The sequence below is a fragment of the Engraulis encrasicolus genome, chromosome 5 (assembly GCF_034702125.1).
Source record: "Engraulis encrasicolus isolate BLACKSEA-1 chromosome 5, IST_EnEncr_1.0, whole genome shotgun sequence".
Classification (NCBI taxonomy): domain Eukaryota; kingdom Metazoa; phylum Chordata; class Actinopteri; order Clupeiformes; family Engraulidae; genus Engraulis; species Engraulis encrasicolus.
Genome location: NC_085861.1, coordinates 53,890,198 through 53,912,416, shown reverse-complemented (window position 1 = coordinate 53,912,416; position 22,219 = coordinate 53,890,198). Strand labels below are relative to the sequence as shown.

At 43.1% G+C, this 22,219-nt stretch overlaps 1 protein-coding gene across 1 annotated transcript in view; it reads left to right on the top strand.

Moving 5' to 3' along the window:
• Window positions 1-8,420: 8,420 nt before the first annotated feature.
• LOC134448676 (lysophosphatidylcholine acyltransferase 1) overlaps window positions 8,421-22,219 on the top strand; it is a 28,739-nt gene continuing 14,940 nt past the window's right edge. Inside the window, exon 1 of the mRNA XM_063198340.1 lies at window positions 8,421-8,972. Within this exon, the coding sequence (XP_063054410.1) occupies window positions 8,856-8,972 (117 nt within the window). The 5' untranslated portion in view covers window positions 8,421-8,855. The remainder of the gene's footprint in view (window positions 8,973-22,219) is intronic.

Sequence of the window (22,219 nt, the reverse complement as noted above, 5' to 3'; positions counted from 1 at the left end):
GTCACCAAAGCTTACAATAGTAAAAACATGGGTCTCTTAAGAAAAAGGTTGGGAACCACTGGTCTAAAGCCCTGTTCAATACCACCCATCCCACTTCTGGTGACTGGTAGGAGGATAGGAAGGGGTATGTGGGCCTGACTCAATATAGAGATTTGATAATGTGGGGCATTTTATGTAACCATGTGACATCTGAATTAGATAGGACTGATCATTGCAAAACGTCATACTTTGCTTTTGTTGCATTTGCAGCCAAAGTGCCATGCAGTGCATGATATTGTGTGTCCTGCCAAATCACTGGAGAGGAGGAGGTTGATAGGCCTAATGGTTGGGAATGAGTTAACATATATCAAGTAAATTCCTCACAATAACATAAACTGTTTTGATCCACGTTTCACCTTTCCACCATTCAAAGATATAATGTAAGCACCGCAATAAAATCAGCAAACAATGAATTCCTAATGCACAAAATGTAGATGTGCATATTATATTTAGGTACATTCAGACTTATGTGTGTAAATTCGTCTCATAATGGAAGAGGTGGATTGAGGTGGACATATTGCATCATGTTATAATAAGCATTAAAATAAAAGTGGAAGTAGAGAAAACATTTTCATTCAAAAGAACAGCTTATTGACATGAAAGTCAACTGTCACTTGTAAACATGAATTCAACCTATGAAATCATGTCCTTTGATTCTAATCTTTAATCTGAGTATGGAGATGAATTCTCCATGTATGACAACCTATAGCTACAATGTAATTAAGAGTCCACCTTGTCTGGTGATGGCGTCCATATTCGATTAATTCATTTTGATTTAGGCCTATTAAAGAGGTTTTGAGCCTAATACACAGCATATTTGAATATTTGAATTAAGCACCCTTCAAAACCCCTGAAAATGCTGCATATCAAACATGAACACTATCAAAGACACTTTGTCCTTAAAGCACAAATGTGGGTTGAGACAAGTGCAGCATTTTGGGGTCAAAAAATATTGTTTTTTTTTGGTGTCACCCTATGTTCCTGTTGCAATCATGAATTCAGACTACACTGAAATAATTTCCCTTGATATCTATCTTAAATCTGAGTATGGAAATTAATTCTCCCTGTATGAAAACCTAATGCTACATAATGTACTTAAGAGTTTACCTTGTGTAATCAAAGAAACATACACTGTAGACTGGTGACGGCGGCCATATTGGATTCCTTCATTTTGATGTACTATGGGAATATACATTTATTTATACATCATATTGGCATTAAGCACCCTTCAAACCCCCTGAAAATGTTGCACATCAAACATGAACACTATCAAAGACAATATGTCCTTAAAGCAAAAATATGGGCAGAGAGAAGTGCAGTATTTTGGGGTCAAAAATCAGTGTTTTTTGTGGTGTCATCCCATGTTCTACTGCCCATAACTAAAGAATGGAAAAAGGTAGACACAAACTTCTTTTTTCAGGTGAAAGTAGACAGTTCAGTGTAGTTTTCTGTAGTATTTGTGTTCACAGAGACAAAGAGCATTTTTTCTGTGAATCTTGAAAGATTAGTAAAAATGTTAAAAATCGTTGACAATATGAGGCTCTCTGCTTTTAAAATGGCTGCCAGCCAATGACATAAGCATTTTCTTCCAATCTGAGCTTAAATCTGATGACATAATGGCTTTCCCCATGTCTGAAAACATAAAAATAAGTGCTATTTTCAAATTCATACCTTATTTAGTCCAAAAGAAAAGTGATTGCAGGATATTAACACGGTGGCGGCGGCCATATTGGATTTTGCCCGTTTGAGGCATTTCGGTACATTTTTGCGTCCGGCATACGGCAGATTTGGATTCAGCACCCTTGAATACCCCTAAATCAGTTGTATGCCGAAAATTAACATGATTTGCCTTCAGGTGTCAACTTTTTGGAAAAATGACCCTGACTACTATGCTTGCTGATATGATAATGCTGTGTTGATGTTCATGTACTTACAGTATGATAATTGGCCTGCACCCCTGACTTTTGATGTCCATATGAGTCCCATACTATGTGAGGCGTGTGCAAATGTCAAGGAGGAAACAATAATCCAACTGTACTCTTCAGTGCGCTGTTGCTAAATGAGTGTCTGTATACTCAGGTGAGGTTTTAGAACCATCTCCATAATGACATCACAGACAAGTGACCCTAATGGAATAGAGTGGCAGAAATCACAAACAAGTGACCCAATTGGAATAGAGTGGCAGACTAACATGTATCTGTTCAAGAGACTATTATCCTAAGGTGAATTTGGTTTGAATCCTTTGCAGAGCTTATACCACTTGTAGGGTAGTATAAAGTTGTAGTAGCTCTGAAACATTGTCTCTCCATGTCTCTGTCTCTCTCCCTGTCTGTCTCTCTCTCCCTCTCTTTCTCTGTGTGTGTGTGTGTGTGTGTGTGTGTGTGTGTGTGTGTGTGTGTGTGTGTGTGTGTGTGTGTGTGTGTGTGTGTGTGTGTGTGTGTGTGTGTGTGTGTGTGTGTGTGTGTGTGTGTGTGTGTGTTTTCATGTTGAAGTTGAGCTATACAACCTATGCTTACTTATATGACAATGCTGTGTTGATGTTCATGTACTTACAGTATGATGATAGGCCTGCACCCCTGACTTTTGCTGTCCAGCTGAGTCCCATACTATGTGAGGCATGTGTAAATGTCCAAGAGGAATCAATAATCCAACTGTACTCTTGAGTGTCCTGATGCTAAATGAGTGTCTGTATACTCAGGTGAGGTTTTAGAACCATCTCCATAATGACATCACAGACAAGTGACCCTAAATGAATAGAGTGGCAGACTAACATGTATCTGTTCAAGAGACTATCATCCTAAAGTGCATCTGGTTTGAATCCTTTGCAGAGCTTATACCACTTGTAGGGTAGTACACAGTTGTAGGAGCTCTGGAACATTGTCTCTACCCCCCCCCTCTCTCTCTCTCTGTCTGTCTGTCTGTCTGTCTGTCTGTCTGTGTGTGTGTGTGTGTGTGTGTGTGTGTGTGTGTGTGTGTGTGTGTGTGTGTGTGTGTGTGTGTGTGTGTGTGTGTGTGTGTGTGTGTGTGTGTGTGTGTGTGTCTTCATGTTGAAGTTGATCTATAAAACCTATGCTTGCTGATATGATAATGCTGTGTTGATGTTCATGTACTTACAGTATGATAATTGGCCTGCACTCCTGACTTTTGCTGTCCACATGAGTCCCATACTATGTATGCGTGTGTAAATGTCGAGGAGGAAACATTAATCCAACTGTACTCTTCAGTGCGCTGTTGCTAAATGAGTGTCTGTATACTCAGGTGAGGTTTTAGAACCATCTCCATAATGACATCACAGACAAGTGACCCTAATGGAATAGAGTGGCAGAAATCACAAACAAGTGACCCAATTGGAATAGAGTGGCAGACTAACATGTATCTGTTCAAGAGACTATTATCCTAAGGTGAATTTGGTTTGAATCCTTTGCAGAGCTTATACCACTTGTATGGTAGTATAAAGTTGTAGGAGCTCTGAAACATTGTCTCTCCCTGTCTCTGTCTCTGTCTCTGTCTCTGTCTCTTTCTCTGTGTGTGTGTGTGTGTGTGTTTTCATGTTGAAGTTGAGCTATAAAACCTATTCTTACTTATATGACAATGCTGTGTTGATGTGAATGTACTTACAGTATGATGATTGGCCTGCACCCCTGACTTTTGCTGTCCATTTGAGTTCCATGTGAGGCGTGTGTCAATGTCCAGGAGGAATCAATAATCCAACTGTACTCTTGAGTTTCCTGCTGCTAAATGAGTGTCTGAATACTCAGGTGAGGTTTTAGAACCATCTCCATAATGACATCACAGACAAGTGACCCTAATGGAATAGAGTGGCAGACATCACAGACAAGTGACCGTATTGGAATAGAGTGGCAGACTAACATGTAACTGTGTATCTGTTCAAGAGACTATCACATAAGGTGAATCTGGTTTGAATCCTTTTTTTAGAATGTATACCACTAAATAGGCGATAGTGTAATGTCCATAGGCAAAGCCTCCCTCCTATTCATGATTCATCCATCAAGACCACATTCTATTTCTGTCTTTTGCTCACAAAACTACTACTTTCGTGGTTTCATTACTTCACTGTAGACTTAATTTCTTGCACTGCCATAGTTCGCTAAAGAGGAAAAAGACAAGCTGGGCATTGTCTTAACAAACATGGTGTAATGCTACGCAACACGCAAGAGGGAGAAGGAATGCAAAGTGGAACATGTTTTCGCTAGACAGACGGTAATTTTACAATATCTAGTTTTATATTAATGTGGATGAAAATAATGCTGCCTAATAGACTATCCTGCTAATCGACCACAACGTTTGTCCGATTTCGGGCAGCTGTTTACTAGCGATTTCAGGCTGGTTTATGAATTTGGGCAGGCGGAGCATTTCGCTCTCTCTCTCTCCCCCTCTCCACACCAAAGTCAATCTCCATTCTCCACTCACCACATATCGGCGCATGCATAAATCAAAAAATCTGGACACATTTGTAAAAGCCTTCTTGGTCTGTAGCCTAGTTAATTTCCGTGCTTCACCTTCTGATTTTTGCCCAAGTTTTTTCGTTTCGCAGAGGTTGCTCAGGCAATGGATAACAACAAATGAAGAGCTCTTTTCCAAAATGATATATATCCACGTACGTACAGGCTACCATTGCCCATCAAGAGCCCATCTTATCGTACATGTGTACTCATTTTATCTAAAGAATGACAGCCAATTGAATACAATTACAGCTGTAATACAATGGGTGAAATTTAGCAGCTTGCTTAAACCTGCAACCCTGTGATCTATAGTCCAACTCCCTAACCATACCTACACAACAGCAACCCACAATTATAATAATGAAACATTATTCCACTTTACCTAACCTAAATGTTATTCCACTGTACCTAATGAGTAAATACACTGTAACTAAGGCCCTGTTAAAATAAATTTATACCCAATAAACTATAATTAGTTTAAAGGTGTGCATATTCATGCAACCATGTTAAATTAAGTTTTTCCCCCTTTCAAGTTTTGAGTTTGTTTTTCAATTTTGTGAGAAAAAAATCAAAGTTATGATATTATTTGTCTTTCCGTCATTTTTTAAAAATCACATGCAACCATTTGGAAGTAAGTCATAAAAGATAGGCTACATAATTTAGTTGCTGTGGTTATCCTGTGTATAAAGAAAATGTAAGCATTATAGAAATGTGTTCACTGCCTGCTAATTGTGTGAAAACAGCATGTGTCAACTGCATGGCTAGGGAGGTGTAACTGTTTAAAGTTTTGCAAATGACTGAAGGTGGGCAAATGCTTGTTAGCGATTGAAAAAATAAAAAACCCTATAATACTTTTATCCTTGTTCATCACAGCGAAGAGGTAACTCAGCTTGCCTTTTTGAACAGTCTTGACTTGGTCAGTCACATCCAAAATCCCTACAATAGAAACAATGCAATGTCCTTGTATTACCAGCAGAGGGCAGAATTTGCCCAAATTGCCTTTATTGAGCAATACAGGGCACTGATACACAGTGCAGAGAAGGACACTGATCCCCTGTGTGTGTGTGTGTGTGTGTGTGTGTGTGTGTGTGTGTGTGTGTGTGTGTGTGTGTGTGTGTGTGTGTGTGTGTGCAGGGGAACATAGAGGTACAGTAGAACATAACACTGACTAGAGTGGACCCCGCGCTCTTTTCACAGCAGTCCGTGGCAGCCATTTTTTTGGAGGTAGACCTGAGAAATGGAAATGAACAGAGAAGGAGGCTCATCTCTGTCAAAAATGGCTTAATAATGTGAAAAATATCCATCAATACACTATGCAAGGACAATAGTTGAAGTGTGTTGCGAAATGTAATATCTACATAATTGATATAATTTGATTTTTAAATGTATTTTGTCGACTCATAAGATTTAAGTACATATTTAACATGACATGTGTTGCTTCATATTCACACAGTTTTAGTCCATTTTTGACAGAGTTGGGCGTGTTGATTCGTAATGGCCCGGGGCCGGCAGCTCCGAGCCGGCCACTCTCCTGAGCCCCGGGCGGCCCCGGGCCGCTGAAGCGCGGCTAATGAGACCAAGGCTATTGACTGAAGGTTCCTACACTACCTACACAAGATGGGAGGGTGCATGTGCCGTTTCTCTGTGCTGTCGTGAATTGCGGTGTCATGTTCCACCTCTATGGCAGGGAAGCTAATGGGACGGGGGCGGGGTTGAGGGGACAGACAAAGGTGTCAGTTGTCTCAGGCCCAGGGACAGAGAGGGTGGGGGCCCCAGAATTAGGTCCCCATGAATTTGTCAATCCCCATGAATTTGTGTGTGTGTGTGTGTGTGTGTGCGTGTGTGTGTGTGTGTGTGTGTGTGTGTGCGTGCGTGTGCGTGTGTGTGTGTGTGTGTGTGTGTGTGTGCGTGTGTTCATTTTAATCATCCCTATTAAGACAGCTAAGAGTGTTTCTTCAATGCAGTAAACTCCCACTAGATGGCAGAATTGACCTTTACAGTGTTGCTGAGACGTTTGGGTTTCTGACCCTTCCTTGCTTCTCTCTCAATGGACAGTTCATCCTCACTCATGCTTTAGAAGATGTTTATACATGTATGGATATTTTTGAAAACACACCCAGTAGGTATTGCAAGAAACACTTATGGTTAAGTGTTACACCAGGCTAAGTTAACATACAGGAAGTACTAAATCTTTTCTTCTTCCCTCCCAGTCCCCATTCCCCAGTGCAGTCATGGGTAAGTGGTTAGGGTGTCAGACTTGTATCCCAAAGGTTGCCGGTTCGACAATGGGAGTTGGAGTATCCCAATTGGGCTTTCTTCACTTCACTGTTTAGGCCTACTCTCCTCAGTCCCCTCTTCCCATCTCTCTCCTTTCCATCTCAGAACTCCCCTGTCCCCTCTTCCCTGCACCAGTCTCCTCTACCCCTCCCAAACACTCCCCATACTACCACTCCCCTCTCTCCTTCACGACAGTAACCTCTCATCTCTTCTTCCCAACCATTACCCTGCCCTCTCCTCCCCTGCCAACCTCTCCTCAGTTCCCTCTTCTCTCTCCCCTCCTCTCTCCTCTCCTCCACTCTTCTCCCCTCCCCATCCCTTGTCGTCTCCTCTCTCCTTTCCTCCCCTGTTTTCTCTCTTCTCTTCTCTTCTCTTCTCTTCTCTTCTCTTCTCTTCTCTTCTCTTCTCTTCTCTTCTCTTCTATTATCCTCTTCTCTCCTCCACTCTCCTCTTCTCTCCTCTCCAATCACCAATGCTGCTGCTGCTCTGGCCATGCCGTGGTGACAGCTTTGCACTAATCTGATGATTCAGGTCTCCCTGGTGACTGACCCACACCACCACCGACAGAAAGCCTAGAACGCCTCCCTTCCTATGTGTGTGTGTGTGTGTGTGTGTGTGTGTGTGTGTACCGTATGGATGTGAGCTCTGTGTGTGTGTTTGTGTGTGTGTCTCTTCTCCTCACCCACACAAACCAGAGGGAGCCACACACTGCACTATCTCAGTCCGAGAATAGACCTCCGCTTGCTCCTGCCTCATGGACCGAGGCCAAGAGAACAGAAGCTCAGACATGATCTCCCTTACAATCTCTTCTGCTTGCCATGGTCTCTCCTCTCATCTTCTTTCCTCTCCTCTCCTTCCCTGTGCTTGCCACGGTCTCTCCTCCTCTGATCTCACCCCCTTTCTACACCATCTCCTTTCCTCTCCTTTCATTCCCTGTAGCCTACTTGCCATGGTCTGTCCTCTCTCATCTCCCTTCCTCACCTCTCCTTCCCTGTGCTTGGTACGGTCTCTCCTCTCCTCTCCCCATCTCCTTTCCTCCCCTCCCCTGTGCTTATGGTCTCTCATCTCCTTTCCTCTCCTGTGATTACTGTGGCCTCTCCTCCTCTGATCTCATCCCCTCTCATCTCCCTTACCATCTCCTTTCCTCACCCGTGCTTGTCCCCACCTCTTCTCTCCTCTCCTCATCTTTCCCCCTCTGCCTCCCTCATGTCTCCCATTACTCACAGCCATGTCCTCTCTTCTCCAGTCCATCTCTCCTGCTTTCCAACTGTCTTTGTTTTTCCTCAACACTGCATGTCCTCTCATGTCTTCATCTCTTCCTCTTTCTACTCTCTTTTTGATATCCCTGAGGGAAAATAATGATATTGTTGAAACCGTTTGCTTTGAGTAGCCTATCTGTGCCTATAGCCTAGGCTACACCAAATGCATCATTGTGCAACCTGTTTGCTGACAGTGCGGCAGTGTGGCAAATCAACACATTTTGTAACTTCTCTGCCTGAACTTGTGCAGGAGACCCGTGTGCATTGAGAAATGACCAAAGCATAGGACCTCAAATGTACACTCTTTTATTTTATCTTACCTTCTCCTGCAACACTGGACCTACTAATTATTTACAGTTCATCTACCTTATTTTCTTACCATTTCGACTTTCCTTTTCATGGTTTACCTCATAAGAAATAACACGATGTGTTTGAAATGAGTGGCAGCGGGCAGTGGCATCAGGTAGGCGCTGTGTCCAACTCGCATCCACTCGGCTCAGCTCGACACACCCCGGCTTCGGCATGGTGATGTCAGCACACAAGAGGCCTGACGCATGCGTCTTGCGCATGGACCGAAGTAGAAGGTCTTGCTTGCATCTTTACGACACATAACGGGACTACTGTTGCGCGCAAAGCTACCGTCAAATAGCTACATGATCCGCTTAATCCAGAAGCCATCTCTATCCCTCAAGAAAAGAAGATAACGTGTAGCCTGGACTCGGCGGGAGGATACGAAATTTCTGGGGGGAAAGAACGTTTGAATAAAGTCGCCCGGGACTCTTTCCTGCTAAAATCCGTCCCATAGGGTTTTGTAGGGATGAGGTTGCCAAAATGCAGACGATGCTCAGTGGAAGGAGATGGGAAGAAGCTGGCTCCCCCCGTCAAAAATCCATTCGTGCATGACTTGAGGTTCACACCGCTTCAAAAAGCCCAGGTAAGCATGTGTGCTGGCACCCATGCAAACAGTTCTCTTGAGGGTTGTGTTAGTGGGAGGTTAAGCTAGCATCCACGCAGAGATGATGTGCTGAGAGCCTAGCTAGCTGTGCAAGGTTTCAATTAAACAGCTAGCTAGCACAGCTATGTTAGCCAGCTAACGTGTTGAGCTGAGGCTCTCATGGCTGGAACTTCACTTGCTCCCTCATCACGGCAATGGTGCAACAGTGTTACTTTTGGTCTTTGTAGAAAGCGGTGTGCTGCGCTCGTGCACTCCCATCGCCGATGAACATGCCAAGCCTGTTACATCTTGTTAGCTTAGCTCCACACGTGTGACAATACTTGGTAGCTAGCGTAAACAGTATTGAATGGTTTTATTGCGCTCCACTGGACTGCGGGTCGATAGTTAACGAGCTGCATCCGCCACAGCCTAATTGAATGTCCACAGCTTGACTTCTAGGATGTATTTCGTTCAAGCAAGCGAGGGTGGGACCTTGTAGAACCCGGGGCCTTTGTCAAATTGTTTCAAACCACCAGTGATACTTTGTAGCGTGTGCCGCTCTCTGTAGATAACTGCACATATGATGCGCCTGTAGAACTACTCTCTGCACAGCCGAATTCCAGATATCACGACACAAATTCAGCTACAACAACTGCGAAGCACTATCAATGGGTGATGCATGTGTCAGAGGCGTGATATTGGTCCGTGATTAGACACGAGGGAAAGAGCAGAACAGGCAGTGGTGTCATGACGTTGTAGGTAATCAGCTTTGTGGCCAGCAGAAGCACTCACGTTGACGTGAGCATGGCAATCTATTTGCGTGGTCCTTTAGCGGGCCAGTTGAATGAACTGTGGTTTGACTCCTTGTCTAGGTCACAGTTCTTGAGATTTGCCGATCTATCACACCTGGATTATTCTACCTAACCCTGAACTTCTTTTTTAAACAGAATTCTGAACACTATGTAGGCTGTGTGTTTTGGGGGACCTGACCTGTTGGCATTTTTCCTATTTCTATTTTCCTTCCATCCATCCATCTTGCCTGGTTACCACCAGACCTAATCACAAGCAAGATCTAAACGATTGTGTAGAACTAAAGGCAGTATGGGAGTTCTCAGGCTACCATCCATCCATCCATCCATCCACCCATCCATCCATCCATATGTATGAGTATGCAAAGGCATTGGAACGGTATATTGTGAATGGACATATTGTCGGTCTCACAGTAGCCTACATGTTTTGGTGTTGCCCCCTAGCAGAGGAAGAGTGTGGGTGGTAGGGTCACAATTTCCATAGAGCAGTGCCTGAGAAAATCGTAGGTATCAATAACTTATAACTACTTTGTATGACAAATTTCTCTTGACACACAGACTTTTCACATAACTGCATAACAGCTGCTTGAATCCAAATTGGCCATTGAAGGTCATGATTGTGATTGTAAATAAATATACATGGGTTCTCAGTTTTGGTGTTGGTGTTGTTTTGGTGTGCGTAAATGCAAAACGGCAAAACAATGAGTAAAGTGACATTGGCGCATGGAGAAACTATAGGCCTATATTTCAGCCATTGATGTGTTTAGAAATTAGCATAAGATTTTACCCATGGCATGTATAGTACATCGTTATATATATGTATAAAATGCAGTACAGTGAATCATTTCTGTTTGCAACACACTTTTCATTCGTCCCTCATGCAGGGGTCTATGCAATGGAAAAAAAACAAAAAAACTAGGAGCACAGATAAGAATTTAGGAGCACTGTGAAATTGTTAACGCACAGACAAAAAGGGTCTAAGAGAGTAGGCTATGCCTTTTTCCCCACACACATTAGGCGTACACATTCTACATGAGGCGTGCTGGTCACAGGGCCAGTTTTTCAAAATTCACCCAGTAAAAGGGCTGAACAATATATTACACATTTATGTCTATATTCACATTCATTACACATTCATTTCGTTATGCAGCCCGATGTCTCCTCTGCTGTGTCAATGAAGGCCTGTCGCCTAACTCATTATCATACATCTGTAAAACAAAGCCTGGGGAGAGTCAGTAAACTCATCCCAACTGTCCCTTTTTTTATAGAGCCAAACTCAAGTTAACAACTTGACTAGGCTTTTGATCCCTCTGTCTTTCAAGCACTCATGCTTAACTCTATTGGATGTATTTACTCCAGGAGGAAAATGCGAAGGAAATCGTTTTTCAAAAAACGAAGATCGTTTAAAAAAAAAAATGTTTTTCGGAAACTATGGCGGCCAAATGTAAACTATGGCGGTGCGCCATAGTTTCCTCAATGTATGGGAAACGTGTGTGTGTGTGTGTGTGTGTGTGTGTGTGTGTGTGTGTGTGTGTGTGTGTGTGTGTGTGTGTGTGTGTGTGTGTGTGTGTGTGTGTGTGTGTGTGAGAAAAACACAGACTACAAGAAAACGGGGCGGAAAGAAGTTGCATTGCATAGCACACCGGAAGCGGAGCTCTGGCTTGAAGCATTGGTCACTCGGTGTGTACTTGACCCATGACGTCTGCACTATAGTTGGGCCGTGTCAGACTTTCTCACGTCAGGTGTAATTGACTTACACTAAGCTTCTGGGTGTCTTGCTATACTAAGCTAAGTGCTTTCATTTTTTTCCATGTAGTAGACCAGTTGTGAATCAGTTTATAATGAAAGACAGCCCTTCTTCCGTTGCCGTTCTCCTACAGTTTTACTACCTGTCGCCACCTTATCATGTGACCCTGTGCCGGTGCTTAAGAGGTGAGATTACATTACGCGTAAAGCTTTCTCTGCGTCCAACTATGATCATGGACAGCTACAAGGTGGCAGGTGCAGCTACAGTGGCAGGTGTCTCAATTCATGTTTGTATCCAGTTGTTTCCCCTAGCACATGAAATGCATTTATTTTCCACACAAACTGTCTGCAAAAAAAATATATTTGTCAAAAATGCTCCCCATGCATTCGTCAGCCAATCAGCACAACAATGGAAGTGAGGGCTGTCATTTCGTTGGCTGTTTAGCTGTTTAATATTAATCACCTGTGACTAGGATTAGAGGCTGCATCTTTCTTGGAGCAACAGCATTTGTGTGTATTTCCTCCTTTCTTTGTTTTTGAATGTAGAGTAGAGTACTTTTATGAATCCAGAGGGAAATTAGGGTGTCTGACGGCTTACATAAATACACAACTACAAAACATACACGAAGACCTAATATATAATATTGCACATTGCAGTAAAGATGTAGCACACATTTGAGTACTGGAATGTGCTTGTTTGGAAAGCAGCAAGGTGATCGGCATCCGTTTTTTTGTGAATTACATCAGCATGAGAAAAGTTCAAATATTAAGTTGCAGGTATTTTTGTTTGGCTTTATTTTGTGATGTGATGGTAAAAAGCAGACAGAAAATGACTGGGAAAATTACCTAGGCTGGACTTGAACCTGGGTTTCTGTTCGGCACAGGTGCTGTACGCCACGCGCCACAGCTCCCCCCCTATTCAACACCGCTGTCTTGTGTGAAATATTTAGTTTTGGGTCATCTGGTGTAAGCTTCGACTAATGCTAGACCAGAACTAGAACTCTAGGGTGCGCGTGCGTGCGTGCGCGTTGTGCTGGTGTGCCAATGCCAACTCCTACAGGATGGGGCTAATGGTTGGCGGCCGGTGCCAGAGTGAGATGTGGAGAGAGCAACAAATGCAGCAAAACTGGATGTACTGGATACACTGAATCAAAAGGGTTCAATTGAGAAATGCTAAACTTCATTTTCTTTTAAATAATAATTTAAAAAATGTAGCTCAAAGAGAATCTTCACACGTGTGAAAGACTCGGTGGCAAGTTGCTCTAGTGCCAACATGTGCAACATTAGTAGCTACTAGCATTGTTATTGATTATGGTGATGATTGTTATTCTTTTATATTATATGGTTGTGACGTCATCTGTCGAATGCTTCATTCATTTCAACGGGGCTCCCCAACGTTCGGACGTCTGTTATTTTTCGATAACGGACGGGTTGGTCTATAACAGACCGCTGTCAATGGCAACAAGACTTTTCACTGCTAAAGCGACTTTTCAACAAGACTCTAATCAGCTGCTGTGATAGACAGCACCCGTTGTCCTGGCTACCGCTGTCAATGGCAACAAGACGTTCACTGCTAAAGCCACTGGCTTGTATACAAGTCAGTGGCTAAAGCGAATGTTTCATATCACTCCGCAGGGGGTCCGGTCTTTTGTCAATCTAATCAGCTGCTGTGATAGACAACACCTGTTGTCCTGGCTAGCCTACCTAGCTGTTGCCTAGCGGTGTTCCACAACGGCACTGTTTTGTTTTGCGCAGCAACAATCTTAACATTAAATAGGTCTAAAGAAATGTCCCCGCATGTGTGAATCATGTAAGTATATCCATATAATAAGCGGGTTAACTTTCGGCGAGTCGGTCGCTTTGTGGAATAGCAGCACTTCAGAGAGAACAAGACCCCTCCGCTCCGCGTCGGGGTCTAAAGATTCTCTCTGTCGTGCTGCTATTCCACGGTAGCGACCTTCTCGCCGAACGTTAACCCTTACATAATGTTGTTGTTATTCGTACTTTGTAAAACTACAGTAGAAGCAGCAGTACTAAGCTCTTATGTTGGCATCTCTGAGTTTTTGTGGCATATCAGTGAGAGCTCTCTGTCTCTGTCTGTCTCTCTCTCTCTCTCTCTCTCTCTCTCTCTCTCTCTCTCTCTCTCTCTCTCTCTCTCTCTCTGGTTAGTAGCTCTTGTTGGATGTGTGGCATGGACAGATTGGCCATATCCTGTGTGTTGGCCTCGTCCATCATGCTACTTTTGTCTCCTGCGTCACAAACAAAAATAAACAGACATGAGACAAGCATGTTTATAATGTGTGGTAATTCAATCATGTGTGAATCACTGATTGTCATGTGAGTCAGTGTGTGTACTGTGTAGAATTGAACCTTGACTGTGTGCTTGTGTGTGCATGCTTTGTGGGCAGTTGAGTGTGCATGCCTGCCTTTCTGGTTTTGTTTGTATACACAGGTACACACACACACATGCACACACTGCCCGTGTTTGTACGTGTGTGCATGCATGTATGTCTGTGAAGGGGCGTGTGTCCCATCTTGTGTCCTCCTGCGTATTTTCAGATGCAGCACGGCAGTAATTAGATTGCTTGACATTTAATCTGTGAAAGAATGTAGTGTGAAGTTTGCCCCTGCTGATTGACTTTAAAGGCGCAGGCAAAGGCATGGGCCTCGCTGCTGAGGAGGCATTGAAGCCATTGTCTTCTTCATTGGCCAATCACTTATCATGGCCAGGGAGATGCGTAGCCTAGGCAAAGATTTTCAATATGCCATCCAAGACAAGGTAGAGCAAGTGTCACCAATGCAACAAAGTGGGATCAAGTCTGGTCTCCTAAATGGATGTGACTTTCGCATTGAACGCTATCCATTCTGAACCCCTGCTAGTCTTCTCAAAGGGCCATTGCCTGGCAGCCGTATGATGGCAGCTTAGACCCTTACCTCGTATTGCTTCTGGATCCTGATGAACTGTTTCTTCCTTATGATTCATCTCTGGTGTTCCCTGTTTACACACACACCTGTATCACTGAATATAACAAGTATCACAATGGCACTGATTCGTGTTTTTTTTTCATATATTGTTTTGCTCAGACTACCTATTTTCTTGAAAGCAGGAACAACAATTTTCTGTCAATCTTAGGACTTGGTTGTGGCTTGCCACCCTAGCTGCAAGCCTACTGTACCTACCTACCAGTGAGAAGGAGAGCAGCAGCAGGAGTGGCTTTGTAGTCCCCGCAACAGGGCTAGAGTTGCTTACTTCTGGGTCCTATGTTACCGTAGAAACGACTAGCACAGCACAACACAGGCACGGATTCCTAGCCTCGCCTTTTAGCTACCAGGTTGCCAGCTGCAGCCAGTCTTACAGCCACCTCCGGAGGCACTGCCACGAACATACAGTACAACACAGTACCCAGGTCATGCTAGACTGACATTAAGGGCCAAGGAACCGGTCATAGTTGGGGGGGCATAAAAGTTTGTCTTTCGAATCCCTCTGTATGCAGTAGTATGATCAACGCAGTGTTGATTCAAAGATTACAGAGTAATCTGGGACCAAATGCACTCTAGAAGATGTTAAAGTGACTCTCTGTGTGTTGACTTAACACTGCAACATTTGCTGCGCAGGTAATGACTTAGAATTGTTATTCCAGCCCTCTGATTCAAGTTGTTTCGTTGGTCCCATGGATTCAAAAGCCAGCTAAGCTTACGACCTGGCAGTGAGTTACATTTGCCTCACTTAGAGGTGTCTAGGCTGTAACGGTCCGGGAGTGTGTAAAACTGACGGTGACTTTGAGGTATGATGTGTGTGTTTGCGTGTCTAATTTGTGAAGCATGTGAGGTAACTAGCCATGTTGTAGAGCCTTGTGATTGGGCCTTGGAAACCGTGTGTGTGTGTGTGTGTGTGTGTGTGTGTGTGTGTGTGTGTGTGTGTGTGTGTGTGTGTGTGTGTGTGTGTGTGTGTGTGTGTGTGTGTGTGTGTGTGTGTGTGTGTGTGTGTGTGTGTGTGTGTGTGTGTGTGTGTGTGTGTGATGCAAACAATTAATCGACTTTAATCGACCAATGCATTAATCGATTAAAAAACATTAATCGCAATTAATCGACAATTCAACTGACAAGAGACCCAGGTGAAATGGGCATATGAAGAGTGTGTGTGAAGAGGGGTGTGAATAGTGGGAATATTTAAATCACCTTTGGATTAAATAATTGAAATAGAATTAATTTAAATGTGGTATTTTATCTCAATTTTTAATTAAAATTTTTAGATTTAGTTTTTTTTTTTTGAGAAACATTGAGATTTCGGGGGGGAAACGCCGCTTATCAATTAATCGTAAGTCGATCGATAAGGCTATCAACTAATGATTAATGAATTAATCGATAATTTGCATCCCGTGTCAGTGTTTCCCACAGAAATTTTGGAAACTATGGGGGCAGCCCGGATTTTTTTTTTCCCCGGGATTGGTGGGTGGGCGGGGGGTGCATTTAAAAAAAAAATTCAGTACAGTGAGTAATTTCTGTTTACAACATTTTCATTCGTCCCTCATGCAGGGGTCTATGTAATGAAAAATATAATAAAACAAAATAAGAGCAGAGATAAGAATTTAAGAGTACTGTGAAATTGTTAACGCATAGACAAAAAGGGTCTAAGAGGGTAGGCTATGCCTTTTCCCCATACACACAGGCGTACACATTCTACATGAGGGGTGCTGGCCAGTTTTTTCAAAATTCCTCCCATTAAAAGGGCTGAACAACATATTACACATTTATGTCTATATTCACATTCATTTCTATATACAGCCCGATGTCTCCTCTGCCGTGTCAATGAAGGCCTGTCACCTAACTCATTACAACTGTAAAGCAAAGCCTGGGGAGTTCTAGTAAACTCATCCCAACTGTCCCTTTTCTGAATGTTTTTTTTTATTGCTCCCAAACCCAAGGTTAACTACAACAACCTGACTAGGCTTTTGATCCCTCTGTCTTTCAAGCACTTGTAGTTTTCTGTATAGGATGTATTTACTCCAGGAGCAAAATGCGAAGGAAATCGTTATTCAAATCGTTTTTAACAAAAACGGCAATAGTTTTTTTTTACATTTTCGGAAACTATGGCGGGCCGCCATAGTTTCCTCAATGTATGGGAAACACTGTGTGTGTGTACTTGTGTGTGGGCGTGTGTGTGTCCCGTGTGTGTATGTGTGTGTGTGTGTTCATTTTAATCATCCCTATTATAGTAGAGGATCTAACCGTCCAAAAAGGGCCTAATCGTTACACACTGGATAGAAGCACCAAAATCGGTGTAGTGTGTTTGTGTGTGTTTGTGTGTGTGTGTGAGATAGTAGCTTAGCTTCATGTGATATTTGACACAAGGGCTATGCTGTCACCGTTGGTGTGTGTGTTAGTCCCTGTGTCTCATATCTGATACTTGTGCACTTTGGGCACTATGTTGCAGTGCATAGGGCGCTCACACTGAAAATCTTGGTGAATTCGGTGCACTGACAATGCCCAGATGAAGCCCTAACAACGGCCAAAAGCGTAGTGCTTGAATGATAAACACGGCCGCCATAATAATGAAATGGAAGAAATGTGGCGTTCAGTTCAGTTGAAGAGTATGGTCAACAGTCTCTTAATTCTGTAACTAATGTGGCAGAAAGGCCATTCATGCGAAGCCAAGTATTTTAAGCGAGTTAGTTGCCAGTTTGGGTGAAGTAAATGCACAAGCACGACTTGCTATGCAATGTAAACCGTAGCCAACAGATATTTTGGTGAGCTGATGCTATGCTCACTCGTCACTTCCAGTGAGAGCACAGTGCAAAGTGCTGAAACTTTTCCACTACACTATGCACTAAAGACCTCAGTGCACTGCGTGCACAATGCACTAACCGTCAGTGCACTGACACAAGTGCACGATATGAGACACAGGGTGTGTGGGTGGGAGATCTGTGTGTTCTTTCATGGTCATGGACAAGATTTGCTCGTCTCCTCACTGAAGACATTATTGTCTGATTATCACTTTCTGATTTCTGAATGCATTTTCATGTTAAAGTCCCCCTAGACACCCCTGCTATGACTTTACCTTGTCCTTTCAGAATTTTCTCTCACCACTATTTATCAATACACATGTTCAAGAGTGAACATGCATTTAGACTACATGGTTATGGACAGAATAGGTTCAGTCTGTCTTCATGTGTTTCACTTCCTCTAAAGGCAGATTCCACAGACGGTCCCAAAATATTTCTGAGGACACTCAATTAGCCCATCCATCCTTCCATCCATCCATTCATCCATCCATCCATCCATCCATCCATCCATCCATCCATCCATCCATCCATCCATCCATCCATCCATCCATCCATTCATCCATCCGAGGTTGTTTCAGTCAGTCTCACGTCTGTCTCAGTCCCATCCTCTACTCTTTGACTAGTCACACTGGAAATAGTCAGTCAGTGAGCAGCACTTTTCTCCCTACATTCAGCCATAGCAACACACATGTGCGCGCACCCTCTTGCTCACTTGCTTTCGCTCTCCCTCTCATCATTCACTCCCTTTTCTTTTCTTTCTTTCACCCATTTCTTTTCTCTCTTCTTTTCTTTCTTTTTTTCTTTCTCCCATTTATTCTCTTGCTTTTGATCTGTTGTCTGGGTTGTAGGCCCTCCTGAACATTCAGCTCCTTGTCAACGCAATGCTGTTAGCTTCAGCGTTTCATTCTCTCTCTCTCTCTCTCTCTCTCTCTCTCTCTTTCTCGCTCTCGCTCTCGCTCTCTTTCTCGCTCTCGCTCTCGCTCTCGCTCTCGCTCTCGCTCTCGCTCTCGCTCGCTCTCTCTCTCTCTCTCTCTCTCTCTCTCTCTCTCTCTCTCTCTTGCTCTCTCCCTCTCTCTCTCTCTCTCTCTCTTGCTTGCTCTCTCTCTCTTGCTCGCTCTCTCTCTTGCGCTCAGTCTCGCTCTCTCTCTCTTGCGCGCTCTCTCTCTCTCTCTCGCTTGTGCTCTCTCTCTCACTTGCGCGCTCTCTCTCTCTCTCTCTTTCTCTCTCTCTCGCTCTCTCTCTCGCTCTCGCGCTCGCTCTCGCGCTCGCTCTCGCGCTCGCTCTCGCGCTCGCTCTCGCGCTCGCTCTCGCGCTCGCTCTCGCTCTCGCTCTCTCTCTCTCGCGCTCGCTCGCTCTCTCTCTCTCTCGCTCTCGCTCGCTCTCTCTCTCTCTCGCTCTCGCTCGCTCTCTCTCTCGCGCTCGCTCTCTCTCTCTCTCTCGCTCGCTCTCTCTCACTCACATTCTCTCTCACTCACTCACTCACTCATTCTCGTTCTCCGTCCTCCTCACACAGAGGCCCAAGAGGCATTCAAGTGATCTCGTCTGTTCAAATGACAATTTGTCCTGTAGACACAGTTTCACTTCACCCTGTCTGAGTTTTGCTTTTTGTTTCTCAGTGTTTGTGGAGAGGATCCGCTACACAGTGCTGTGCATTGTCAGCGTGTCACCCACAAACACATTTCAGGCCTCAAGAGGTTCTTCAGTTTGGGCGTTACGTTTCATAGGCTTTGTACATTTATGGTCGCACTTACGCGCAAAAAGGCGAGATGCGAGAAAGGCATTATACAGTACGTGTCTGTTGACAGTAGACTGCATGGCACATGTGCAATGGTGCACTGACAAGTGTTGCAAAAAATGCTGTAAAGATGATGATGGTCTTATTTGAGTGCATTATTTTTCTGTGCAAACCTGTGAGTTAGTGTAGTATATGAGCAAAATGTGTCTACTTTTCTCATCTAATGTCAATACTTATTGTCGAGTTTATTCCTTTGCTTGTGGGATTTGTTTCATGTGGGCAATGTAGAAATACATAGGCAAACGGCTGAATGTGCTTGTGAAACGGACACTGGAGATTGGTGGGGCAGCGGATTGGACTGGGTGGGCCAGGCCTAATTAGTGTAACAAATAATAGCCGATAATATAATGCAAATAATAGTGCTCTTCATAATTTAGATGATGACCATCATAACCACCAGTTGCTGTGCATTCTACTATATGTTCATAAGACCATCACACTACAATTTACTTTTAATTTTAGAGATTGAGGCCAGTTGATATTGATATAAATATGACCATGATGGGGCTGACAAACATGAAAAATGCTATCGCAATTAACTAATGTTGAAGCAAGAGGGGGAACCTGTGAGAGAGGAGAAAATTCCAACTTTAGTTTTAGTGAGGTGTCTGTTTTACGTTCAGAAGGTAAACAGAAGATGGCCTTGGTCTACATGGGTGATTAATAAGCTTACCTGTTCAAGATGTCACTGTGTTGTACTTGTAAGTGTGAGTAATAAATGCACACGAGTACTGTCTGTGTGTATGAGTACTATGCAACTACAGAGGTTAAAGCGGAAACTGAAAGAGACAGAAATCCCCTTTGAGTTTGCTTGGCAAGGTTGAGGTGGTAGGTGAGGGTTCAAAAGGTTAGCAGAAACTTCAGAGGGAAAGTCACGTGTTAACCACAAATGATGTTGGCTGTTAAAAAAGACATTTCACATGCCATGTGTGGTTTCATGTGCAACTGCAAATTGCTTGTCTAAGACAAGCTGTCATAGAGTTGTCCAAGGAGTTGGTGGTTGTCTGTGTGTGTTTGTCTCTCCGCATACCTGGACTGCTGGAGCTGTTAGGTTCTTGGACAGGAGAAAATTGTCTTGATGGTTTATAGTCAAGTATTTGGCTTGGCACTGTTTCTTCAATCAGACTGAAGGGCCAGTTCTCACATTTGGCTCTGTCTCTAATGCCATAGCAAATACTGAACAACATGAATCACAATATTGTATTACAATGAATGTTTGAACTTTGTTGCCGGGTACAGTGTTTTGCGCAATATTTTGGCCAATGGCAAAGCATGGAAGTGGGTGAAGATAACCGGATTGCAGGCGTTGAACGATCTCAAGCATCATGCCTGAAGACCGGTGTACTGCCGTCCAATTTCAGAACGCAGTATCTTGAAAATGGTCGAAATTGAGTTTAGACTGGAAATGGGCTTTAAAATACCTCCTTTGTCTTGTGTCAAAAAGTGTTGGTCCTACTTTGTCCCGTGTCAGATAAAAACGGATGTTACTGCACTTTTTTGTTTGAAGAGGCTACGTCGTACAAGCCAAAAACGCAGTATATCACGTGAGACACTGCACTTATCCATTGAAACCGTGGTTTGGGTGTAGACAGTAATATCACAACAGAACACAGTAACTTAAATTCATTTTTCAAGTAAAAAGTAATGAGAATGTTGTTTTTTTTCTTGTGTGCATACATTTCCACCATAAAAAAATATCGTATGAAAGTGTCATCACCATTTTACCTCCACCACAGTTGCCCAGCCAGAAAGGAAACTTTAAAGCCTTTTTTCTCAGTTTAGCAGTTAGCAGAGATACTGCGTTCTGAAATTGTAGGGCAGTGTAGACAGGCACAGTCATACTGGTAATGCATGTAATGATGAAATGTTTTGTCATTTCAAGAATAGATTTTTCTTGCCTCTCTCCTACAAATTTCAGTCTTGATGTGAGTCATTCCTTCTCAAATCGTTCTCATCGATACAGTTTTTTTCTTTATGGTATCCACTCAAATTATTTCAAACTTTGCTGGTCTGCATCTTGCTTACTAATGATATAACATCAGTCCTGTCATTTTCTTATATGACAAAGTTACCTTCCTTTTTTAGGATTTGTTGATGTTTGAAAGCTTTCACAACGAATATCCTTCATCCATCCTTACTGTACATCCATCATTAACTTAGGCCTGAGATATGGTTGCTGCAGGATACATGTGCACAGAGCACATGTATGTGTATATATTTTACGTCAATTTTGTGTGCGTGCAGTGCAATATTGACAAAACCGTCAGGGGCGATCTTCCAAACAGTCAAAAAACGGTGGAAAACATTAATGATTCGCTATACACCTCCTATATGATGCCTCCTGTATCTTGCGAAGTGCTCTTTTCTTCCTTAAAGCAAGTATGTGCACTCTGTAGCATATAATTTAAAGCACTCCGCAAACATGTCCCCGGCCTTACTGCTAGTATTTGTGTAGCGTGTGCAGCCGGTTCGACAACTTTCTCCCCCGCTCAAGATAAATATTTATAGTTGATGGTGATAACCAGCTAGTGATAGTGACCGATAGTGTTAACCGTAATTCCAACTGCAAACAGTAGCACAGAGGAGAGATAAGGTGGTTGTGTTGACTCTCCGCAATAAAAGCAGCACATTTGCAGGCAGTGGTTTTCTTTTGAACTTTTTGTATGCTTCTGGATTGTGTATTTTGCCTATTTAGCTAGGTAGTTTGTTGGTTTATTGAATTATCTTTTATTGATCCACATCAAATAGTAAGACCAGTCGACTGAACTGTGTCTGCTTGGTGTATCATCCATGTGTAAACTTAAAACTAAATGTGAGGATGGGTTAAATGGGGTTGCTTTCTGTCACACAGACTTCATTAGTGTATGTGTCTGTCTGTGTGTGTTAGGAGCAGCTGTGTGTTACCTGTGGAGCAGTCTTCATCATGCTTGTGTGTAACTATGCAGTATGCCTATTAGGGATGCAAATTATCGATTAATTCATTAATGGTTAGTTGATTGCTTTATCGACTTACAAGTAATTGATTAGCGGGGGTTTCTCGAAAAAAAAACTTCTGTATCTAAAAATTGTAATTAAAAAGTAAGATAAATATTCCATTTAAATGAAATCTAATTA